The sequence below is a fragment of the Fundulus heteroclitus genome, chromosome 20 (assembly GCF_011125445.2).
Source record: "Fundulus heteroclitus isolate FHET01 chromosome 20, MU-UCD_Fhet_4.1, whole genome shotgun sequence".
NCBI classification, from domain to species: domain Eukaryota; kingdom Metazoa; phylum Chordata; class Actinopteri; order Cyprinodontiformes; family Fundulidae; genus Fundulus; species Fundulus heteroclitus.
Genome location: NC_046380.1, coordinates 42,464,804 through 42,483,719, shown reverse-complemented (window position 1 = coordinate 42,483,719; position 18,916 = coordinate 42,464,804). Strand labels below are relative to the sequence as shown.

The window sequence follows — 18,916 nt, the reverse complement described above, 5'->3', positions numbered from 1 at the left end:
ACTGCCTCGCTCCGGTTCATAGCGCCTGCAATTTGTCTTTGAGTTGTGAAGACGGCATACTGCTTCCTGTAAATGAAAATACACTTTAATAAATCTTGTTCTTTTGCAAGACTACTAGGCTAATCTTAGATTTGGTTGTAGGCTAGGCTACTTTTAGCTTAGCTAGCAGTCACCGAACATATTCTTACCTAAGCTTGGGATTCTGCACCCGTCTTCTCTTCTTGGAGTTAGTCTCTCCCGCACAGTTGTTCGACTACAGAGCCGCCAACTTGTCCTCTATGGACAGCAACCTGGAGTTTACCGAATTCTGCAGTTAAGTGAACCGCTAATTCATATCGGCACTATTAGCTGACGAGACGGTCCACTTCTTCTTCTTCTTCTTCTTCTTCTTCTTTCGGTTTTTATGGCGGTTGGCAACTAACTTTAATAGTGCATTACCGCCACCAACTGGACTGGAGTGTGGTACTGGAGTCTAACCTTCCCTAATAGGTTGCAAACAAATAAAACAAACACACAAACAAACATAACGAAACAAACCAATCAAAACAAAACAAACAAAAAGATCATACTAAATTATTTTAATTAGTCCTGTATTCCTCAGGAAGCCAATTACGTAGTTTACACTCATTTCCCCTGTGTTTTATTTGCAGAAGTTTAGCCTCATCTGTTCTCCTTGTAATTGTAAGACTAGTCTTTGTCTTTCTTCCTGATATTTATTACAGTGTACAATAACATGCTCTATAGTCTCTGGACTACCACAGAATTCAGTTGCCATCAGCATGCTTCTTCATTATTAACAAAGTTTTATTTAGACGTGTGTGTCCATACCTCATTCTAGAAAATACATCCTCCTCCTCCTTGCTTCTGTTTGTATTTCTGCTCTTTCCCACTTTATTCTGAATGTTATAGAACTGTCTTCCAGTCTGCCCACCGTCCCATAATGTTTGCCATTTACCCTTAACTATGTTTTTGACCATACTTTTAATTTCTTCTTTGCTGTAGTGCACTTCAACATCTATATTAGAATGTCTAGCTGCTTGCTTAGCACTTTTATCTGCTAACTCGTTTCCTATTACTCCTATATGAGCTGGTACAATACCAGAGTTATATTAATTCCTGACTTTATTAGATTATTTGCAGCTTGCAGTATATCATACACAATGTCTTGCCTTGATTTTGACTGAAATGTTTTAATACTGATTAAAGCTGAGCTGGAATCTGAAGCTTGCCTTCCTTGGCCTATTGTCCTCCACCCAAAGCAAAGCTAGCCACACAGCAATCAATAGGGGGTTTTCAGCTGACGTCACGCTCACGTGACTACTCAGCGCGTCCGCCATATTGGGTGGCAGTCGTTTCGCACCGTTGACCTGCATTGTATGACGCCTTAGGCAGTATTGGAAGTGAACAATGGGGAAAACGTGTTTAATGGTTGGTTGCACGGCCCGTGGAGGTGGAGATCAACGCTTTCTATCGCCTACCAGCCGTAATAGTGAATCAGTGTGAAAAAAAAAAAACAGCTGTCTGAACAACGCCGTCACCTATGGCTGACACGGATATCCAGGTCCGATTTGGACGGTGTTAAGCTGGAATACGCCAGAGTATGCGGTGCTCACTTTGTCACAGGTAATTAACTGTTAAGTATTTAAAACATATAAGAAGAATATATTAATAATAGGGCTTGGGCGTTATGACTTATTACTTTCCGCGGCTGTCGTGTTGACTGCCTCCGCCGCCTCTACTGCCTATTACTACCGCGTACTGTACTCCCTCTCTCAGCCGTGTTTTAATTTGATTAATTTCACCTTAACTTGATTTCAACCATGGTAAACCGTTGCTGTATTGTGGGCTGTAACAGCGCAACACATGATCGCCATGGGAAAAACATAGAAACAGATTAATTTTCCACCGCTTTCCTGCCTGGAGGCGCAACCACGGAGAACAAGTGTCAGAGATAACAAAGAGTCGTCGGCTCGCTTGGATCGCGGCTGTAAGTCGACCGAACATAACTTTCCACAGTATCCCGATGTCAATGAGAGTGTGTTCTAAACGTTTGAAACACATAGCAGCTAGTTAAAAGTACATTACATGCGCGAGTGGTTGTTAGCGCTAACGGTTAGCATGAGCCAGAGCCCGGCTGAGCGCAGCTTACCTTTGAACGAGTTACAGAGATAAAGAGATCCTCGGCTCGCTTGGATCGCGGCTGTAAGACCGAACATAACTTTCCACAGTGTCCCGATGTCAATGAGAGTGTGTTCTAAACGTTTGAAACACATAGCAGCAAGTTAAAAGTACATTACATGCGCGAGTGGTTGTTAGCACTGGCGGTTAGCAGCTACTAAACTAGCATGTGCCAGCCCGTCTGAGCGCAGCTTACCTTTGAACGAGTTGCTGTGTTCCCACTGTTTGCTGGCTTTATGATCTGCAGCTCCTACCGGCGCCAATACGGTAAATACAACTTAATTTTGCACTGGTCATTGTTCTGCTTAAATAATTAAAGCCGCGAGCGGCGTCGATCGGCCTTGCAGCCACCCGCTGGCGGGCGGTGCAACACATTTGCAACACATTTGCGTCGGATTGTTTACATTTTTACCATCTTATTAAAACTCACCCGTCCACGTATGATGGCGATTTCCTTGATGTACATAACCAGATGTGAACTGGTTGTGAGCCTCTAGATCCTTGTAAGCTCTCATTTCCTCAAGAGTGTGCAGAGGGTTTTCACTGAACACCAGGTAATGCACTATGTCGCCATGCTCTACATTTGGCCAATCATCTGGATTACGGCTAAACAAGGCACCGTGGAGGGCATACGGGTCCATATGGTCGATCACGGAACATTTCCTCAGATATACGTCCTTATCTGGTCGCTCTAGCGTGCTGGCGTACTTATCCATTCGCGATACGATAATACGTGTAAGACAACTAGAGATAAGGAAGTGTGCCACCCAATATGGCGGACCGGAAGTTGGCCAGTGACGTCAGTGAAAACACCCTATTCTGCTGTGTAAACTGCTAAATCATCACTCATTCTTTTTCCAACTTTAATGTTTAATTTTGGAATGACATAAGCAACACCCATTCTTTTATCAGTTAGTTTAGATGCATCTGTATATATAGTTAAATCCTCACTATACCTCTCCATTAAAGTGGGACTTATTTTTAGTTCATTAAACCCCATTTCATTTACTTTAACCTGAATGACCCAACCAAAACTTCTGACTTGAACATTTCCACGCTCTTGGCATTGCTTCAGTACCGACTGACTCATATGAGACAGTCCACTGATAGCAATCAGCAGTTTCTTCTCGTCAGTCTGCGGACTGGCTGAAAGTTGTAGATCGCGTCCAAGAGGAGTTGAAGGGGAGTTGAATGCGAGACATGGGTAAACTCCCCCTGCAACCCTGATTTGCATTTGTATAGCTCACAGCATTTTCATTTACATGTTAAAGCCTCCCCTAGAATTAGGAGGAGGGGGGTCATGGGGGGACCACGCCAAGCAAGGCCCACGTCAATTTCTGATAATTCACGGCAGTTTTCGGTGTTGCCTGCAAATTACCGTGAACAGCCGTTAACCTGAACTTCCACGACAATCTACAGTGCCGCATAGTGACGAAAATCACACTTTTCATGCAGTCTTTGTTCCTGAACCGTTTTGTCATCGTATCTGAAAGTCTTCCTCAGTTTTAGTGACTGAAGAGTTTCAGTTCTTCTCAGCTGGAGCTGGAACAATCACTGGATCAGAACCAGAGACTTGGTGTTGTTCCCTCACAGGAGTTTAGAGCTGCAGCTGTTCTTCAGCTCTTAAATATCTCAATCGATTTATTACATTTCAGTTGAGCTTCAGACAAATTAGCAGAACTGCAGCAACTCATTAAAATGGGTCCAGAAATGCTCTGGTCTAAATGCTTCTCTAGATTTTTCTTCAACAGCTTTATTGTTACTTTGGGAAACTAATAAAATCCTGATTTCACTGCAAAGAATCATGTTGTGATATTTTAGCCAATCACCACCCCTAGTATGGACCGGTCTCCTCAGTCGGGGTCTGAGGTTCTGGAAATGACCCGTTACATTTCTTTAAGAGCCAAGAACAGAAACCCAGTTCCTCCCAGTGAGCTCTCAGATGTTCCAGTTCTATCTGCAGACAGAGGTTTGATCCGTTATCTCCAGAAATCAGCTGCCCTGTTCTGATGAAAACACCTTCATGTCTTCATGTCTGGAGTGTTGATGCTGATCAGGAGGTTCTGCTGCTTCCTGGCTCCATGTCAGACTAACAGTGGATCACATTTCCACGACCCGCTGGGAAATACCTGCTAGAGCCAGTCTGACCCATCAAGACTTGGTTCCTGTGTGCGTTGTGAGAGCAGTTCAGCAGGGAAGGAAAGCTTCATCATGTGGTTGGTGGAACCAAGCTGAGCTGAAGTGGACCATCAGAGGTTCTGCTGGTTCTTAGTGGATCAGCAGGAACATTAAACATCTTCAACTACCTGGATCCTCTGGTTCTCTGCTCACATCCAGATGTCCTTCATGGACCTTTACCTTCTGATTGTCTCTGTGTGGACAGATATAATGTGAGCTCACTGGCTTTCAGGGACCTACAGGATCCATTTTAAAATCCTCACCATCACATCCAGGACAGAACCTTACATGGACACACACCCAGATTTCTCAGACCTCCTCCAGGTCCACACCACCTCAGATCTATTCATCAGAACCTGCTGGATGTCCCACACACTGTCCTGAAGACCTGTGTGGACAGAACCTTCACCTCCACTGTCTCCAAGCTCTGGGTCACTGTCCCCACCAGCATCAGATCTGCTGACAGTGTGGACAGTTTGAAGTCCCAGTTCAAGACTCACTTTTTAAAATGTCTACTGGGAGGTTCTGGTGGTTCTGGTCTTCATCCTTTTATCTCATCTTCCTATTTTTAACTTATTTGTATCGTGTTCATTTGATGCTCAGTTTTTCTGTTTTAAGGACTTTTACTGTGAAGCTGTTGGTGATTTCATCGGTGAAAACTGCTGGATGAATATTTCCTTCCTTCCTAATAGTTCTGGTTCCTCCACAGAGTGGACCAGCAGAACTCAGAGGTTCCCAGAGGTCCGTCTGCCCGGCAGCATCAAACCCAGCTGGACTCCATATTTATGGTCTGTACATGTACAACAACTACTTTTCCATCGGTTCTGTTCAGTCGTCTCCATGCTGGACTTTGTGGAACAGTGGACCGTCAGTCTGTCCAACATGGTTCTGATGTTTGGATCCATGATCTCAGTCTGATGTGTCCTTCATATATTACAGGGTTTCCGCAGAGCATTAAAAGTCATTAAATGTGATTATTGGTGGCATTATTTTTTTCTAAAAAAATACGGTCATAAAAACAGTTTCATCGGATATATTATCAGATATAACTGATTCCGCGTGTTTGCGCTGAACTGCTTCCGGTTGATCGTAAAGCTGTTTGTTTTTACAATGTTCGGAAAAGAAGCTGGAGACGGAGAAAGATTTGGAAAAATGCAAATTTTAACAAAAGTGGATGGAAAATTAGGAATTGGGGACATGGCTACAGCCTGTCAACGGTAAGGATGACGAAGGATTTTGCCGTGTTTGTAACAAAATTAAGGTGTACAATTGGCAGACCTCTCAACTTTTATTAAAAGTTAAGAGTGAGATTATGCTAATTAACCCTGGAAGAACCCTGGAATCTCAACTCCATCTCATTTTTATCCCACCAGATATTGAAGTAGACATGTATTGCTTTTGTTAAAAAGAGAAAGAGACGTATTAATACCTTATTGTTCAGTTAATGGATTAAAACATAAAAAACACACAAATGTTCAAATAATACTGAATAAAATTAAGTAGTTTTAACTTATTGACCGAATTATTACACTGTTACACATTCATCTATGGGTTTGTTTATCATTGTAGATCTATAACCTCATTGGTGAATCAGGCTGAGTTTCATCAAGCCTTTATGGTCAACATTTTCCCCTCAGCAGCAACACTTAAGCACACAGAGGTTCCCGCTGTGTCTTTATGCACGATCCAGCTGCTGATGTCTCCCTCTTTTTTAGCTCAATGCACTTCTAGCCTGTTACAGTTTATAACCATTATCATCACTTTTCACAGCGACAGGTTTCTCAGTCAGTCGCCGCGCTGACCAGACAAATCTCCATTGCTCTTGTCAGTGCGCACCAGTGTTGTGGTCAAGTCACTATGCCTCGAGTCCGAGTCCAGGTTCGAGTCACCAGTGTTCAAGTCCGAGTCAAGTCCAAGTCATTAAAAAAAAATCCGAGTCGAGTCACTATTGATCCAAGTTCGTTGTAGGAACATGCCGTGACGTGTGATGTATGACATGAATCAGTAACATTCCATTGCACTAATAACTCTTTCGCTGTAGTTACCCTAGTTTTACTCGGTAAAACTACTGCTTTTTCCAAGTCTAAGACGTCTCCTAACCATGGTTTTTAAATATTGTTGTTATGGAACGTGCAACAGCGACTCGATGGGCTCTTGATCGGCAGGAAGCCTCGATTACTCATCACACAAACATTATATAGGGATCTCGGGACACACCCATGCAAGGGCTGTACACATCCAAACTGTGACATCAGCAGTGAAACTGTGTCACCTCCGGGGTGATATCTGATAGATATGTGCCAATGTTTTGGGTCAGTGCCATCTAAGTGTGCCATGCAGTTCTGGGATAAACGGCTCGTTCCACTTGACCTCGTTGATATCCTAACACTACCGATGTGAGGACATTAAACGTAGTGATTCACGTTGTGAATGGTGATAAAAGCACCTGGTCCAAGGGAAAAGGAGGGTGGAGCAAGCGCGAGGCACAGAAATACGGTACATTTAGTTAAAAAAATGCAGAATTAATAAAAACGAAACTTATAAACAGACTAAGTGGATTTTTAAACTGCATCTGGATAGCAGAACTGTTTTATGATCCTGCGTGCAGCCATGCAGCAGCTCCACCCCCTCTCCTCCCCTCTTGCATACGCGGTACAGGACCTTACCAGCTTACTTTCACCACTGGTTAAGACTAAAATTATTCATAACTCTGCTCCAGCTGCTCTGTTAACACGAACTGCAGCAGGAATTACTGATGGCCACAAGCTGTGAAAGAAGCCGAAACAGCTCAGCAGAAGGAGGAGTTTTGTCGTCCGCAGCCCAGATGGGCTTTGTGGTTTTTATGCGTGAGAAATGCCATGTTTGCGTGTGAAATGCCATGTGTTGTGTGGGAGCGTGTGAAGTCAGTGAAATGCGTGTGTCACACGGTCAATGCATGAGAGTTGAGAGCCCTGACAATTGGTGTCAATGCTTCACGGTCTCACATGAAGTCAGACAGTGTAGTCCAGGGTGTACGCGGGTATACGGCGTATAGCCACTTAATTTTCAGTCAGCATTACGTATACCCACCTCTGGAACGATATTTGTGTCTTTTGTATGAGCGCGCAGTGAGACAGGTATTCGGCGTTTAAACATCACGCGCGCGCTCAACTCTGAAACTCTTCTTAATCCACAATGCTCGCTCGCAGGGCCGGTTCTAGCTCTTTGGTTGCCCTAGGCGAGATTGAGTTTTGCGCCCCCCCCCCCTCACTTTTGCCGTGCGAAATACCAGCAGTACTGTTTTCAGCATCTGTTTAGTGCTTCATTGAGTTGTGTTTACAGTTCCACAAAGAGTGCTGTGCGGTGAATTGTGCCTACAGTTGTGCAAAGTGTGTGTTACAAAATTGCAAATTGAGTGCAAAGCAGTGTTTGTTCTTTTAGTTTTGTGAACTCAGTGAGTGGATTTGCAATAATTATTAATAGTTTTATAGAAATTGTGCTATAAGAATCAAGGGTTGTGTTTAAGCATTCAGAAAAAAATGTAACTTAGCATGGAGTGATGCATAGACAACAAATACCAGAATAGGTTTCAGAACCTTTTCTTTTTTATTATTCTAAATAATTTATTACACACTCAAAGTTAGGACTGTGCAAAATCACTCTTAACCATCTGTAAGGACACTTAGGTAAAGTATGACTAATAAACTGGATTTTGATGATTATTTGTACATCCATTTTGAATACTCAATGCAGATAATCACTACAAAATATTTTATTTATATTAGTATCCTCCACCCATTCTTAAGCTAATAATATAGCACATATTCTGCTGCATATATACTGAGATAATTAGAAGTCATTTTTTAAATAATCTTTGTCAGGAATCACCACTGCTTTACTTGTTGCTTCACTCTTTGTCTTTTTATTTTCATGTATCTATGTCTACATGTGTTGTCTTTTACTTTTCAGTATCTGTTTATTCACTTGTGTGTAAATGAACCCCAGCAATCAAAAAAAATTGTTATGAGAAATTTTACCCACTGCTGCTTTTTTTTTAGATGCTGCTAGCAGAGCTGGAGAAAATAAAAACTAAGCAGGTTGATGCAGCATCAGAACCCTCATCACTGACAAGTTCATTTGTGAAACCAACAAAAGATGATGCCATCAATCTCTCATTCAGTCGATTTTCAAAAAGACCATGAAATAATTTTATTAGTATTTGCTTATATTACATAATAACCACAACAATTTTGTTTACATGCATGTTTTAGATTTTATTCTTTCAGCTTGGGTATTTTTTTTTAACTGCCAACAGGTGACCTCTAAAGGTAAAGTCATCTTCATGTCCTGGGGGTGGAAGGTGGGCCCTTATCCAGCTGACTGCACAGGAGGGTATCACAGCCCTGGTATCTTTGCCTAAATAGTCCCAACACCATCTCACAAATTGTCTATAGGCTATATGCCTATACTGTTGCTTGTATTGGGACCAAGCAACCTGCAATGTCCAAGCATTTAGACACACCGCTTCCATGCCAGGATGGTCCGTGTCAGGGATTTCTCCATGCATCTCCTCTGGCTTCTTCCATCTTAGCAACAACCAAGCCCATTTCCTGGCAACAGATGCACTCTCTCACAGAATCCATTATTGGCAGTGAGAACAGGAACACCTAAAAAATAAGATTGATTAATTGTATATTTGTATATGAATTACACAGCATAACTGATTTGCTAAATTCACTATTAATGCATTTATGGTAAGTTGAAGATTTTCACAGGGGAACTGAATTTCGCACAACACCGGCATTTCAGTCAATAACTATATATGGTGCCTAAAACAAAATGTCAACATACAAAAAAATATTTGAACTGTGTAGTTAAAAGAAAAAACGTGTCCTACCATTCATCTAATCTCCCGACGTCCAATCTCCACTCCTTGTCCGACTCGCTGTTGTTCGTCCGCTGCCTTCTCTTCCTCTGAAACGTCTGGGTCGAACATGTGAGGCTCCAGACACAAATATTCTTCCTCCGATACATCAGAATGGTCTCCTGGTAGGAATTGCTCGGTTGAAGTAGAAATTTCGATTTCAGATTTTTCGTTTTGGCTCTCGCATGTAGTGCTGTAATCCGCCGTGTTGAGATGAACCCTCCCGTTCTGACGTCACGACTTCCGGGTTGGAGGGCGCTTGAAAAGTGATCAGAATCTTTTCCGATTTTCTCTTAAATGTGAAAAAGAAAATAAAAAAATTCGGTGGTATATTTATTTGTTCATATTTTGCTATATATAAACGTAAGGTTAAGTCAAACTGATGTACGCTTCATAACCGGTTTAATTCGCTTTTTTTTTTATTCTATGATTAATGGGAAGTAAGCCTAAGGGCGCCGCTAGAGGGCGCCCCCAACACATTTGTCGCCCTAGGCAATTGCCTAGCTCGCCTATAGCAATCGCCGGCCCTGCTCGCTCGCACTCGGCTCCGTGTCTGCCCGTGACCTGCTACTTCCACGCTCAACACAAGCTGTGCGCTCGCTCGGCTATTTTTCCCATAGACACAATATATAATGTCTATGGTTTTTCTGTTCGCTCGACTGTCTGTGCGCTGCTGACTTCAAAAACTATCCACCTCACCAGCCAATCACAGACAGATTTCTTTCCATCCAATCAGAGTAGGGCTTGCAAATAATGCATTCAGATGGATTAAATGAAAATGCTGCAGCTTTTGGCAGAAATTACTAAACATAATAGTGGGATTGAAGAAAAAACAACAAACAATAAACAGTTTAATATTTTAGCCTAAAATATTTAGTTTAAAATAATTCCTTGAGTTACTAAGTGAGGTGTGAAAAATCTTTCTGTCTCTTTTCTTTCCAGCTTCTGGGTGATGATGCAAAAGTTTCTTGTGATCATAATCATCATCATTGTCATCATTATTTAAAGAGCACTTTATCAGGAGGTAAAACAAAATAACATCTAATAAAATGACTTGGGTAAAGACTCAACAGTTCTTTAAACTGAACTCTAAGATAAACAGGCAACCAGTGAAGGGAGGCCAGGATCGGGTAATATTAATTATTTTATTTTTTTTCCATTAAAAGGTGTGGAGCAGCATTTGAACCAGCTGCAGACATTTGAGTGAGGACTGACCGATTCAGAGATAAAGAGAATTGTACTAATCCAGTCATGATGAAATGAAGGCTTGGAGTAGTGTTTCCATGTTTATGCCTTAAAAGAATAGGTTTTACTTTGCTTTGTTTCTTACATGATAAAAATAACTTAACTGAGGTCCCTTTTTGATTGTCAAGTTTAAAATCACGTCTATTTTAAAATCGAGGGGCTAAACATTCATTGTGAGGGTGTCTAAATCAAAAGGATCAACAGTTCTTTGGGTGTTTCCGCTGGTATATTTGACAATTCATGATTTGCAAAGACAAAGTGATTGGAGTTTTGATGTTCTTCTCATCATTAACTTTATCTCTTTGAAAAGATTTTCATTCAATTTAGGACTTTCCATATGCCTTCTCATCTAGGTCTATATTAAAAAACCTACAGTAAAGTAATGAAATGTTGATTCTGGATGTAGTGTAGGAATTCCTTCAATATAAACCAGAGAACATTTTACATTACCTGCCAGAAGCTGGATAAAATATTTAAAAAAAAGAGACAACAGAATTTTTACACCTCACGTAGTAGCTCAAGGAAATATTTTAATCTAAATGTTTTAGGCTAAATATTTTAGGCTAAAATGAGTAAACCCTAGTGATGGATTTTTGGGTAAACTAAATAGAGCTGTTTTACATGTCATTGTTTTTTAAAACGGCATTTTTCTGAGCTGCGTCTAAAAGGGCAAATATTGTGAGTATACCCACTTCTCCAGGGACCACTGCAGACAGCCACAGATCAGCTGCAAAGGGCAGACAACAGCTAACAATGTCAAGTAACCAACGCAGTCACGTCCACATTAGGTACCGCAAACAGCACAGCAGCAGCTGGAGCAAGCTCTACCGCCACTAACATCAGGAAATCAGACGGTCTGCGAACAACATTTGGAGCCAATGCCACACTGCATGCGGAGGTGTTCTGTTGTCTGAACACAGCCATCAACAAGTACTATATATATATATATATATATATATATATATATATATATATATATATATATATATATATATATATATATGGGTACTTGTTGATGGTATTAAAAATATTTCTATGGGCATTAAAAGAGCATTAAAAAACATTAAATCAGGGTTACTCATTCCTGTATAAACCCTGTATTATTCTGTTCCAGCTGCTGGAGGACAACATTGTCACTTTTGTGAAGAAGGAGCTGAAGAAGATCCAGAAGGTTCTGAGTCCAGATGACCCAGACTGCTCAGAGAGTCAGAGAGAGGATGAGGAGGTGTTGGAAGGTGAGAATGAAGAGCAGAGGAGGAGCAGCAGAGAGGCACTGATGAAGATCACTCTAAACTTCCTGAGGAGGATGAAGCAGGAGGAGCTGGCTGACCGTCTGCAGAGCAGTAAGAGGATTTCTACAAAGATTTAACCTGATGGATAAATCACACATTTACTGATGTCTGAAGAGATGGAATCACATTTATTCACATCATCTTCAGAAGATCATTTGGTTTCCTTCGTGATTTTACTTTTTCTGTTCATTTAGAACATCTTGCTGCAGTTTGTCAACATCAACTTAAATCTGGTCTGAAGGAGAAGTTCCAGTGTGTGTTTGAGGGGATCGCTAAAGCAGGAAGTCCAACCCTTCTGAACCAGATCTACACAGAGCTCTACATCACAGAGGGAGGGACTGGAGAGGTCAATGATGAACATGAGGTCAGACAGATTGAAACAGCATCCAGGAAACCACACAGACCAGAAACAACCATCAGACAAGAAGACATCTTTAAAGTCCCACCTGGAAGAGATCAACCAATCAGAACAGTGATGACAAAGGGAGTGGCTGGCATTGGGAAAACAGTCTTAACCCAGAAGTTCACTCTGGACTGGGCTGAAGACAAAGCCTACCAGAACATCCACTTCATATTTCCATTCACCTTCAGAGAACTGAATGTGCTGAAAGAGAAAAGGTTCAGCTTGGTGGACCTTGTTCATCACTTCTTTACTGAAACCAAAGAACTCTGCAGCTTTGAACACTTCCAGGTTCTGTTCATCTTTGATGGTCTGGATGAGAGTCGACTTCCTCTGGACTTCCAGAACCAGGAGATCCTGACTGATGCTACAGAGTCCACCTCAGTGGATGTTCTGCTGACAAACCTCATCAGGGGGAAACTGCTTCCCTCTGCTCGCCTCTGGATAACCACACGACCTGCAGCAGCCAATCAGATCCCTCCTGAGTGTGTTGGCATGGTGACAGAGGTCAGAGGGTTCACTGACCCACAGAAGGAGGAGTACTTCAGGAAGAGATTCAGAGATGAGGAGCAGGCCAGGAGGATCATCTCCCACATGAAGACATCAAGAAGCCTCCACATCATGTGCCACATCCCAGTCTTCTGCTGGATCACTGCTACGGTTCTGGAGGACGTGTTGGAGACCAGAGAGGGAGGAGAGCTGCCCAGCACCCTGACTGAGATGTACATCCACTTCCTGGTGGTTCAGACCAAAGTGAAGAAGGTCAAGTATGATGGAGGAGCTGAAACAGATCCACCCTGGAGTCCAGAGAGCAGGAAGATGATTGAGTCTCTGGGAAAACTGGCTTTTGATCAGCTGCAGAAAGGAAACCTGATCTTCTATGAATCAGACCTCACAGAGTGTGGCATCGATATCAGATCAGCCTCAGTGTACTCAGGAGTGTTCACACAGATCTTTAGAGAGGAGAGAGGGCTGTACCAGGACAAGGTGTTCTGCTTCGTCCATCTGAGTGTTCAGGAGTTTCTGGCTGCTCTTCATGTTCATCTGACCTTCATCACCTCTGGTGTCAACCTGATGGAAGAAACACCAACATCTAAGGAGTCTTTATTATTTAAACCTAAACCAAAGTCTCTTCACCAGACAGCTGTTGATCAGGCCTTACAGAGTCCAAATGGACACCTGGACTTGTTCCTCCGGTTCCTCCTGGGACTTTCACTGCAGACCAATCAGAGACTCCTACAAGGTCTGCTGACACAGACAGGAAGTAGCTCACAGACCAATCAGGAAACAGTTCAGTACATCAAGGAGAAGATCAGTGAGAAAGTGTCTGCAGAGAAAAGCATCAATCTGTTCCACTGTCTGAATGAACTGAAGGATCGTTCTCTGGTGAATGGGATCCAATGGTCTCTGAGTTTAGGAAGTCTCTCCACAGATAAACCGTCTCCTGCTCAGTGGTCAGCTCTGGGTTTCATCTTAGTATCATCAGCAGAAGATCTGGATGTGTTTGACCTGAAGAAATACTCTTCTTCAGAGGAGGTTCTTCTGAGGCTGCTGCCTGTGGTTAAAGCCTCCAACAAAGCTCTGTAAGGACACAGATTGTTGCTGCTTTTATTTCTGATTGTGAGAAATCTGCTAATGAGGTAAATATTGATTCATGTGGCTTCAGTTTATTTATAATGAACCAGTTCATAACAAAAGGCAACATAAAGACGTGTTAAATCAGACAGATCCATCAATCTTTCCAAGGAGAACATTGGTGACTGTAAAGAAATCAACAATATTTCTGATGAATTGTTTAATAGCAGATTTTTCTCCCTGTCTCCTCAGACTGAGTGGCTGTAACCTCTCAGAGAGAAGCTGTGAAGCTCTGTCCTCAGTTCTCAGCTCCCAGTCCTCCAGTCTCAGAGAACTGGACCTGAGTAACAACAACCTGCAGGATTCAGGAGTGATGCTTCTCTCTGCTGGACTGGAGAGTCCAAACTGTAGACTGGAAACTCTCAGGTACAAAGATCTCCATGCACATATGCTTCAGACTGTTGAACTGCTGACGCCACAAAAGGGACTCTGTACCACAATCGTATATTTGCACGGTTTTAATAATACTCAACTGTACACTGAGTTTGCACACTGTCTATTTCTCCTGCATTGTTTTTTTACATTTCAATTGTTTACTATAAATCACTGCTGCACGTTATCCTGTAAATTACTGCAATTTACTGTAATTTTTCAAGCTGTATGCAAACGAAATTTCGTTCTGTATGCACTCTGTGCATACAAAATGACAAATAAGGTTATCTAAGTCTCCATCCTAAATATTGATTCATGTGGCTTCAGTTTATTTATAATGAACAAGTTCACAACAAAAAGCAACATAAAGACGTGTAAAATCAGACAGATCCATCAATCTTTCCAAGGAGAACATTAGTGACTGTAAAGAAATCAACAATATTTCTGATGAATTGTTAAACAGCAGATTTTTCTCCCTGTCTCCTCAGACTGAGTGGCTGTAACCTCTCAGAGAGAAGCTGTGAAGCTCTGTCCTCAGTTCTCAGCTCCCAGTCCTCCCGCCTCAAAGAACTGGACCTGAGTAACAACAACCTGCAGGATTCAGGAGTGAAGCTTCTCTCTGCTGGACTGGAGAGTCCAAACTGCAGACTGGAAACTCTCAGGTACAAAGTTCTCCATCCTGTTGAAACCAGATTTCTGTCCATTGCCTGTTAAAACATGATGGAAATATAAGTTTATTGACATTATGTATCACTAAAAGTCTGCATTTTTGACATTGTTCAATATTTAAGGTTTCTGTCCTATAATGTAAAATATTTACACACATATTTAACAATCAATATAGTAATATATCTTATATCTGCAAAGCCTGTACATTGTACCTCTTAATGTTTATACTGTTTATATCAGGGGTCGGCAACCTTTAACACCCAAAGAGCCATTTTATCCGGTTTCCACGGAAAAGAAAACACTGGGAGCCGCAAATACTTTTTGACATCTAAAATGAATTTATTTATGAACGCATTTATTAAATAGAAAGAAAAAATACTTAAAAAAAACAACAACAACTTCCCTTTCATGCTTCGGGGTTCACCCCAGCCGTACAGTACACTTATTAGTGAACACATTTTGAACATTTTGAATTCTTGAAAAAATAATACAATGTCTGAATGTCTCTTTCAAATAAATTAAAAAGCTGAACTTAAATTATCCATGTAGCAAACAAAAGCAAAAAAATGCCATGAGCTGTCATCATTATATCGCCTTTGGGCTTTCAGAGCATGTTGCGCAGCCTTGTCCTGAATTTAAAAAATAAATTGGGGAAAAAAAGCACTGTGTCAATAAACAATGAAAAATAAATATTTGCAAAATATCTGCATAAATATTTATATAACCTGGTTAATTGGACTTCTGCTCCTGAACCTCTACGCACAGCGTCTGCAAATCGGGGCTGTACGTAGTCACTCTCATCTTTACGCAGGACTGTAAGTTGTCATCTGTGAGGCGTGAGCGGTGTTTGTTTTTAATGTAGTTCATGGTGGAGAATAGCTGCTCACATACATATGTGGATCCGAAGATCGACAGGACTCCAAAGGCATATGTCTTCATGTTCATGTAGGTGTCGGGGATGGCATTCCATGTTTCAAACACAAGTTTGTCCCGTCTTGGAAGTTTCTCAATATCACTCCATTTGTGATTCTGAGCAAGAGTGGCCTTCTGACGGGCAACATCTTCAAGGTCCTCTGTCAAGCGTTTGAATTTGGATGCCCACATGTCTTTGTCAGCTATGTCAGCCAGCTCCAGCTCCAGATCAGGTTGACTTACACCTGCAAATGCAGTCACATTTAGCAGGGATGGATCGATGTTCAGGGGAGTGACGGGGAAGGACAATGTGTTTTTTTCCTCTCTGAACTCACGTAATTGTTTGCCAAACGATGCTTGCATTGTGGTGATTGCAGACTGCAAATACTCTGAATTGATCACCTTGTGAGCTTGTTTGAACTCCCTTAAAGAGGGGAAGTGAGACAGTGTGCCTCTCTGTAAATCTCTAGCTAAAACTGTCAGTTTGAGCTCAAATGCTAACACCTCCTCCAGCATGTGTAGCGCTGTGCCTCCTCTCCCCTGAAGAGCTGTGTTCAGCGTGTTAAGGTTCGCTGTCATGTCCACCATGAAGTGCAGCTTTTCCAACCACTCTGGCTGTTCCAGCTCAGGAAAGGTGAGCCCTTTGCTGCTCATGAAAGTTTTCACCTCTCCCAGACATGCAGCAAAACGTTTCAGCACCTCCCCTCCTGACAGCCACCGGACTCTATTGTGCAGCAGGAGATCAGAGTATGTGCTGTCCACCTCATCCAGTAACGAACGGAACTGGCGGTGATTTAAACCTTTTGCCATTATATTATTGACAATCTGAATGACAACATTCATGACCTCTGTGCATTCTGAAGGAAAAGTTTGCGCACACAATGCATCTTGGTGCAGGATGCAGTGAAAAGTGAGCAGCTTTCTATCCAGTGACTTCTGCAGCAAGGCCACAAAGCCCCTGTGCGCTCCAGTCATACTCGGTGCCCCATCAGTAGCCACTGACACTAGGTGGGTTGTTTTTATTTCTTTGGCTCGTAAACAATCAAGCACAGCCTCACAGATGTCCTCCCCCCGTGTCTGGCCTTTTAGTGGTATAAGCCCAACCATTTCTTCCTGTGGTCCAGAAGAGTTCACATATCGACAGAACAGCGCTATTTGTTCAATGTCACTTTTGTCTTTGGACTCGTCACAGGCGATTGAGTACGCTGCAGCTGAATTGATGTCTTTTAACTTGCTGTTTTGTGATATTTTCTGCCATTTTTATGGTTCTGTCGTGGACAGTCTTCTCTCGGATTTTCTGCACAATTTCATGCTTGTTTTTAAAGTCCACAAATAGGTGTTCTGAAATCTTAAGGAATGATTGTTTCATATAATCTCCATCTGTGAACGGTTTCCCATGCCTGACTATTTCCTGAGCGGCCACAAAACTTGCATATGTAGTTGAATTTGCAGACTTCACCCACCTCTTGAAGTGATTTTTCGTTAGATCAGCCTTCCGCATCAGTTCCGAAACAGCTTTTTTTTTCTCTTCTCCCTCTGGATATTTTTCAGCAAAGGCTCTGTGTGTATGGTTGAAATGTCTTGCGACATTTGACCGTTTATTGTTAGACAGCTTTTCTCCACAAATTAGGCATACTGGTAGACCACTCTCATCAGAGGTAAATGCAAATGAATCTGCCCAGGCATTATTGAATGTTCTATTTTCTTCAGATATTTTTCTTTTCTTACATTTCTCCATACTTGGCCTTGCTGGGGTTGAAAGTCGCAACAAATGGACGGCGTTTTGGCGCATAAACCGGCTTTCACGAGTATGACGTTTATTTTCAGCGCCGAAAAACAATAACATATTTATTCTAATATGTCAAGATCACAATAATCTTCCAATTTAGGACTAAAATATTAAAGAACTAACACAAATAAAATACACTTTAAGTGTTTCCCACAGGAATTTGCTTAGGCAAGGTGGTGAGTTGTCGGCCGGAATCAGTTTTGCGCGGACGACTGGGGGGGGGGGGGGGGTCGAATCGAATACATAAAACGAAAGTTACGTATGTAACTACGGTTCTATGAATCCCGGAGCTGAAAGCACTGAATCCCGGTGCTGAAAGCACTGAATCCCGGTGCTGAAAGCACTGAATGTTTTCAGCACATTCAGTGCTGAAAGCACTGAATGTTCCCTTCGGGCATGCGCAGTTCGAGTAATTATACCAACAGAGTCACACCTGTGACGCCGGATGACCACTCGGAGGCTATATAGCCTGCTGTCATCCTTGGCTCTGTTCCTACAGAATCTTCTCGCAGAAGCAAGGATTCTGAGTGACAGAGAAGCTCTGGCGGTCATCCGGGATTCATAGAACCGTAGTTACATACGTAACTTTCGTTCTATTTCATCCCTCCTGACCGCCAGAGGCGGTGCTGAAAGCACTGAATGACTAATGCCAACTATGTCACAAGGAATCCTGAGCACATACCTCACTGAGAGGGCCCAGCAGAACCTTGTAAAAGGACCTGACCCAGTGGATGAGGGACGGTCACATTGACGTTGTAGAACCTCGTGAAGGTGGTCGGGGAAGCCCATGATGCAGCAGCACATATTGCTTCCAGAGGGAGCCCTCTCAAAGCCGCCCAGGAAGCAGAGACGCTCCTGGTGGAATGTGCCCTCACCCTGACTGGCAGGGAGCGGCGACCTACAGCGTAGGCGTGGCAGATGGCGCTCACTATCCAATGGGACAGACGCTGCTTGGAAAGAGGGCAGCCTAACCTCAGACCCCCATAGCATAGGAAAAGCTGGTCTGAGTGTCTTAGACTTGTGGTGGCCGAAATATATGCTTCCAATACCCTTACTGGGCACAATAACTCAGACCCCTCGGTTGCACCTGACTGGGGCTGAAACCGAGCCAACTGCAATGGCTTGTTACGGTGAAAAGGAGACAACACCTTAGGCACAAATGCAGTATTAGGCCACAGGGTAACACCGGAGTCATCTGGAGCCCACCTGATACATGTAGGGCTGACAGAGAGAGCATGTAACTCACTGACTCTCTTAGCCGACACGATAGCCAACAGAAAGGCGGTCTTGCAAGAAAGCCACTTGAGGTCCGCTTGTGCCAAAGGCTCGAATGGAGGATGGCA

General features: G+C 42.6%; 1 protein-coding gene across 1 annotated transcript in view; it reads left to right on the top strand.

The window, feature by feature from the left end:
- The first annotated feature begins 9,897 nt into the window (after window positions 1-9,897).
- The window catches only part of LOC118567273 (NLR family CARD domain-containing protein 3-like), a 36,662-nt gene continuing 27,643 nt past the window's right edge, over window positions 9,898-18,916 (top strand). Inside the window, exons 1-5 of the mRNA XM_036151981.1 lie at window positions 9,898-9,924; window positions 11,628-11,847; window positions 11,991-13,779; window positions 14,024-14,197; window positions 14,692-14,865. Of these exons, the coding sequence (XP_036007874.1) occupies window positions 9,898-9,924; window positions 11,628-11,847; window positions 11,991-13,779; window positions 14,024-14,197; window positions 14,692-14,865 (2,384 nt within the window). The remainder of the gene's footprint in view (window positions 9,925-11,627; window positions 11,848-11,990; window positions 13,780-14,023; window positions 14,198-14,691; window positions 14,866-18,916) is intronic.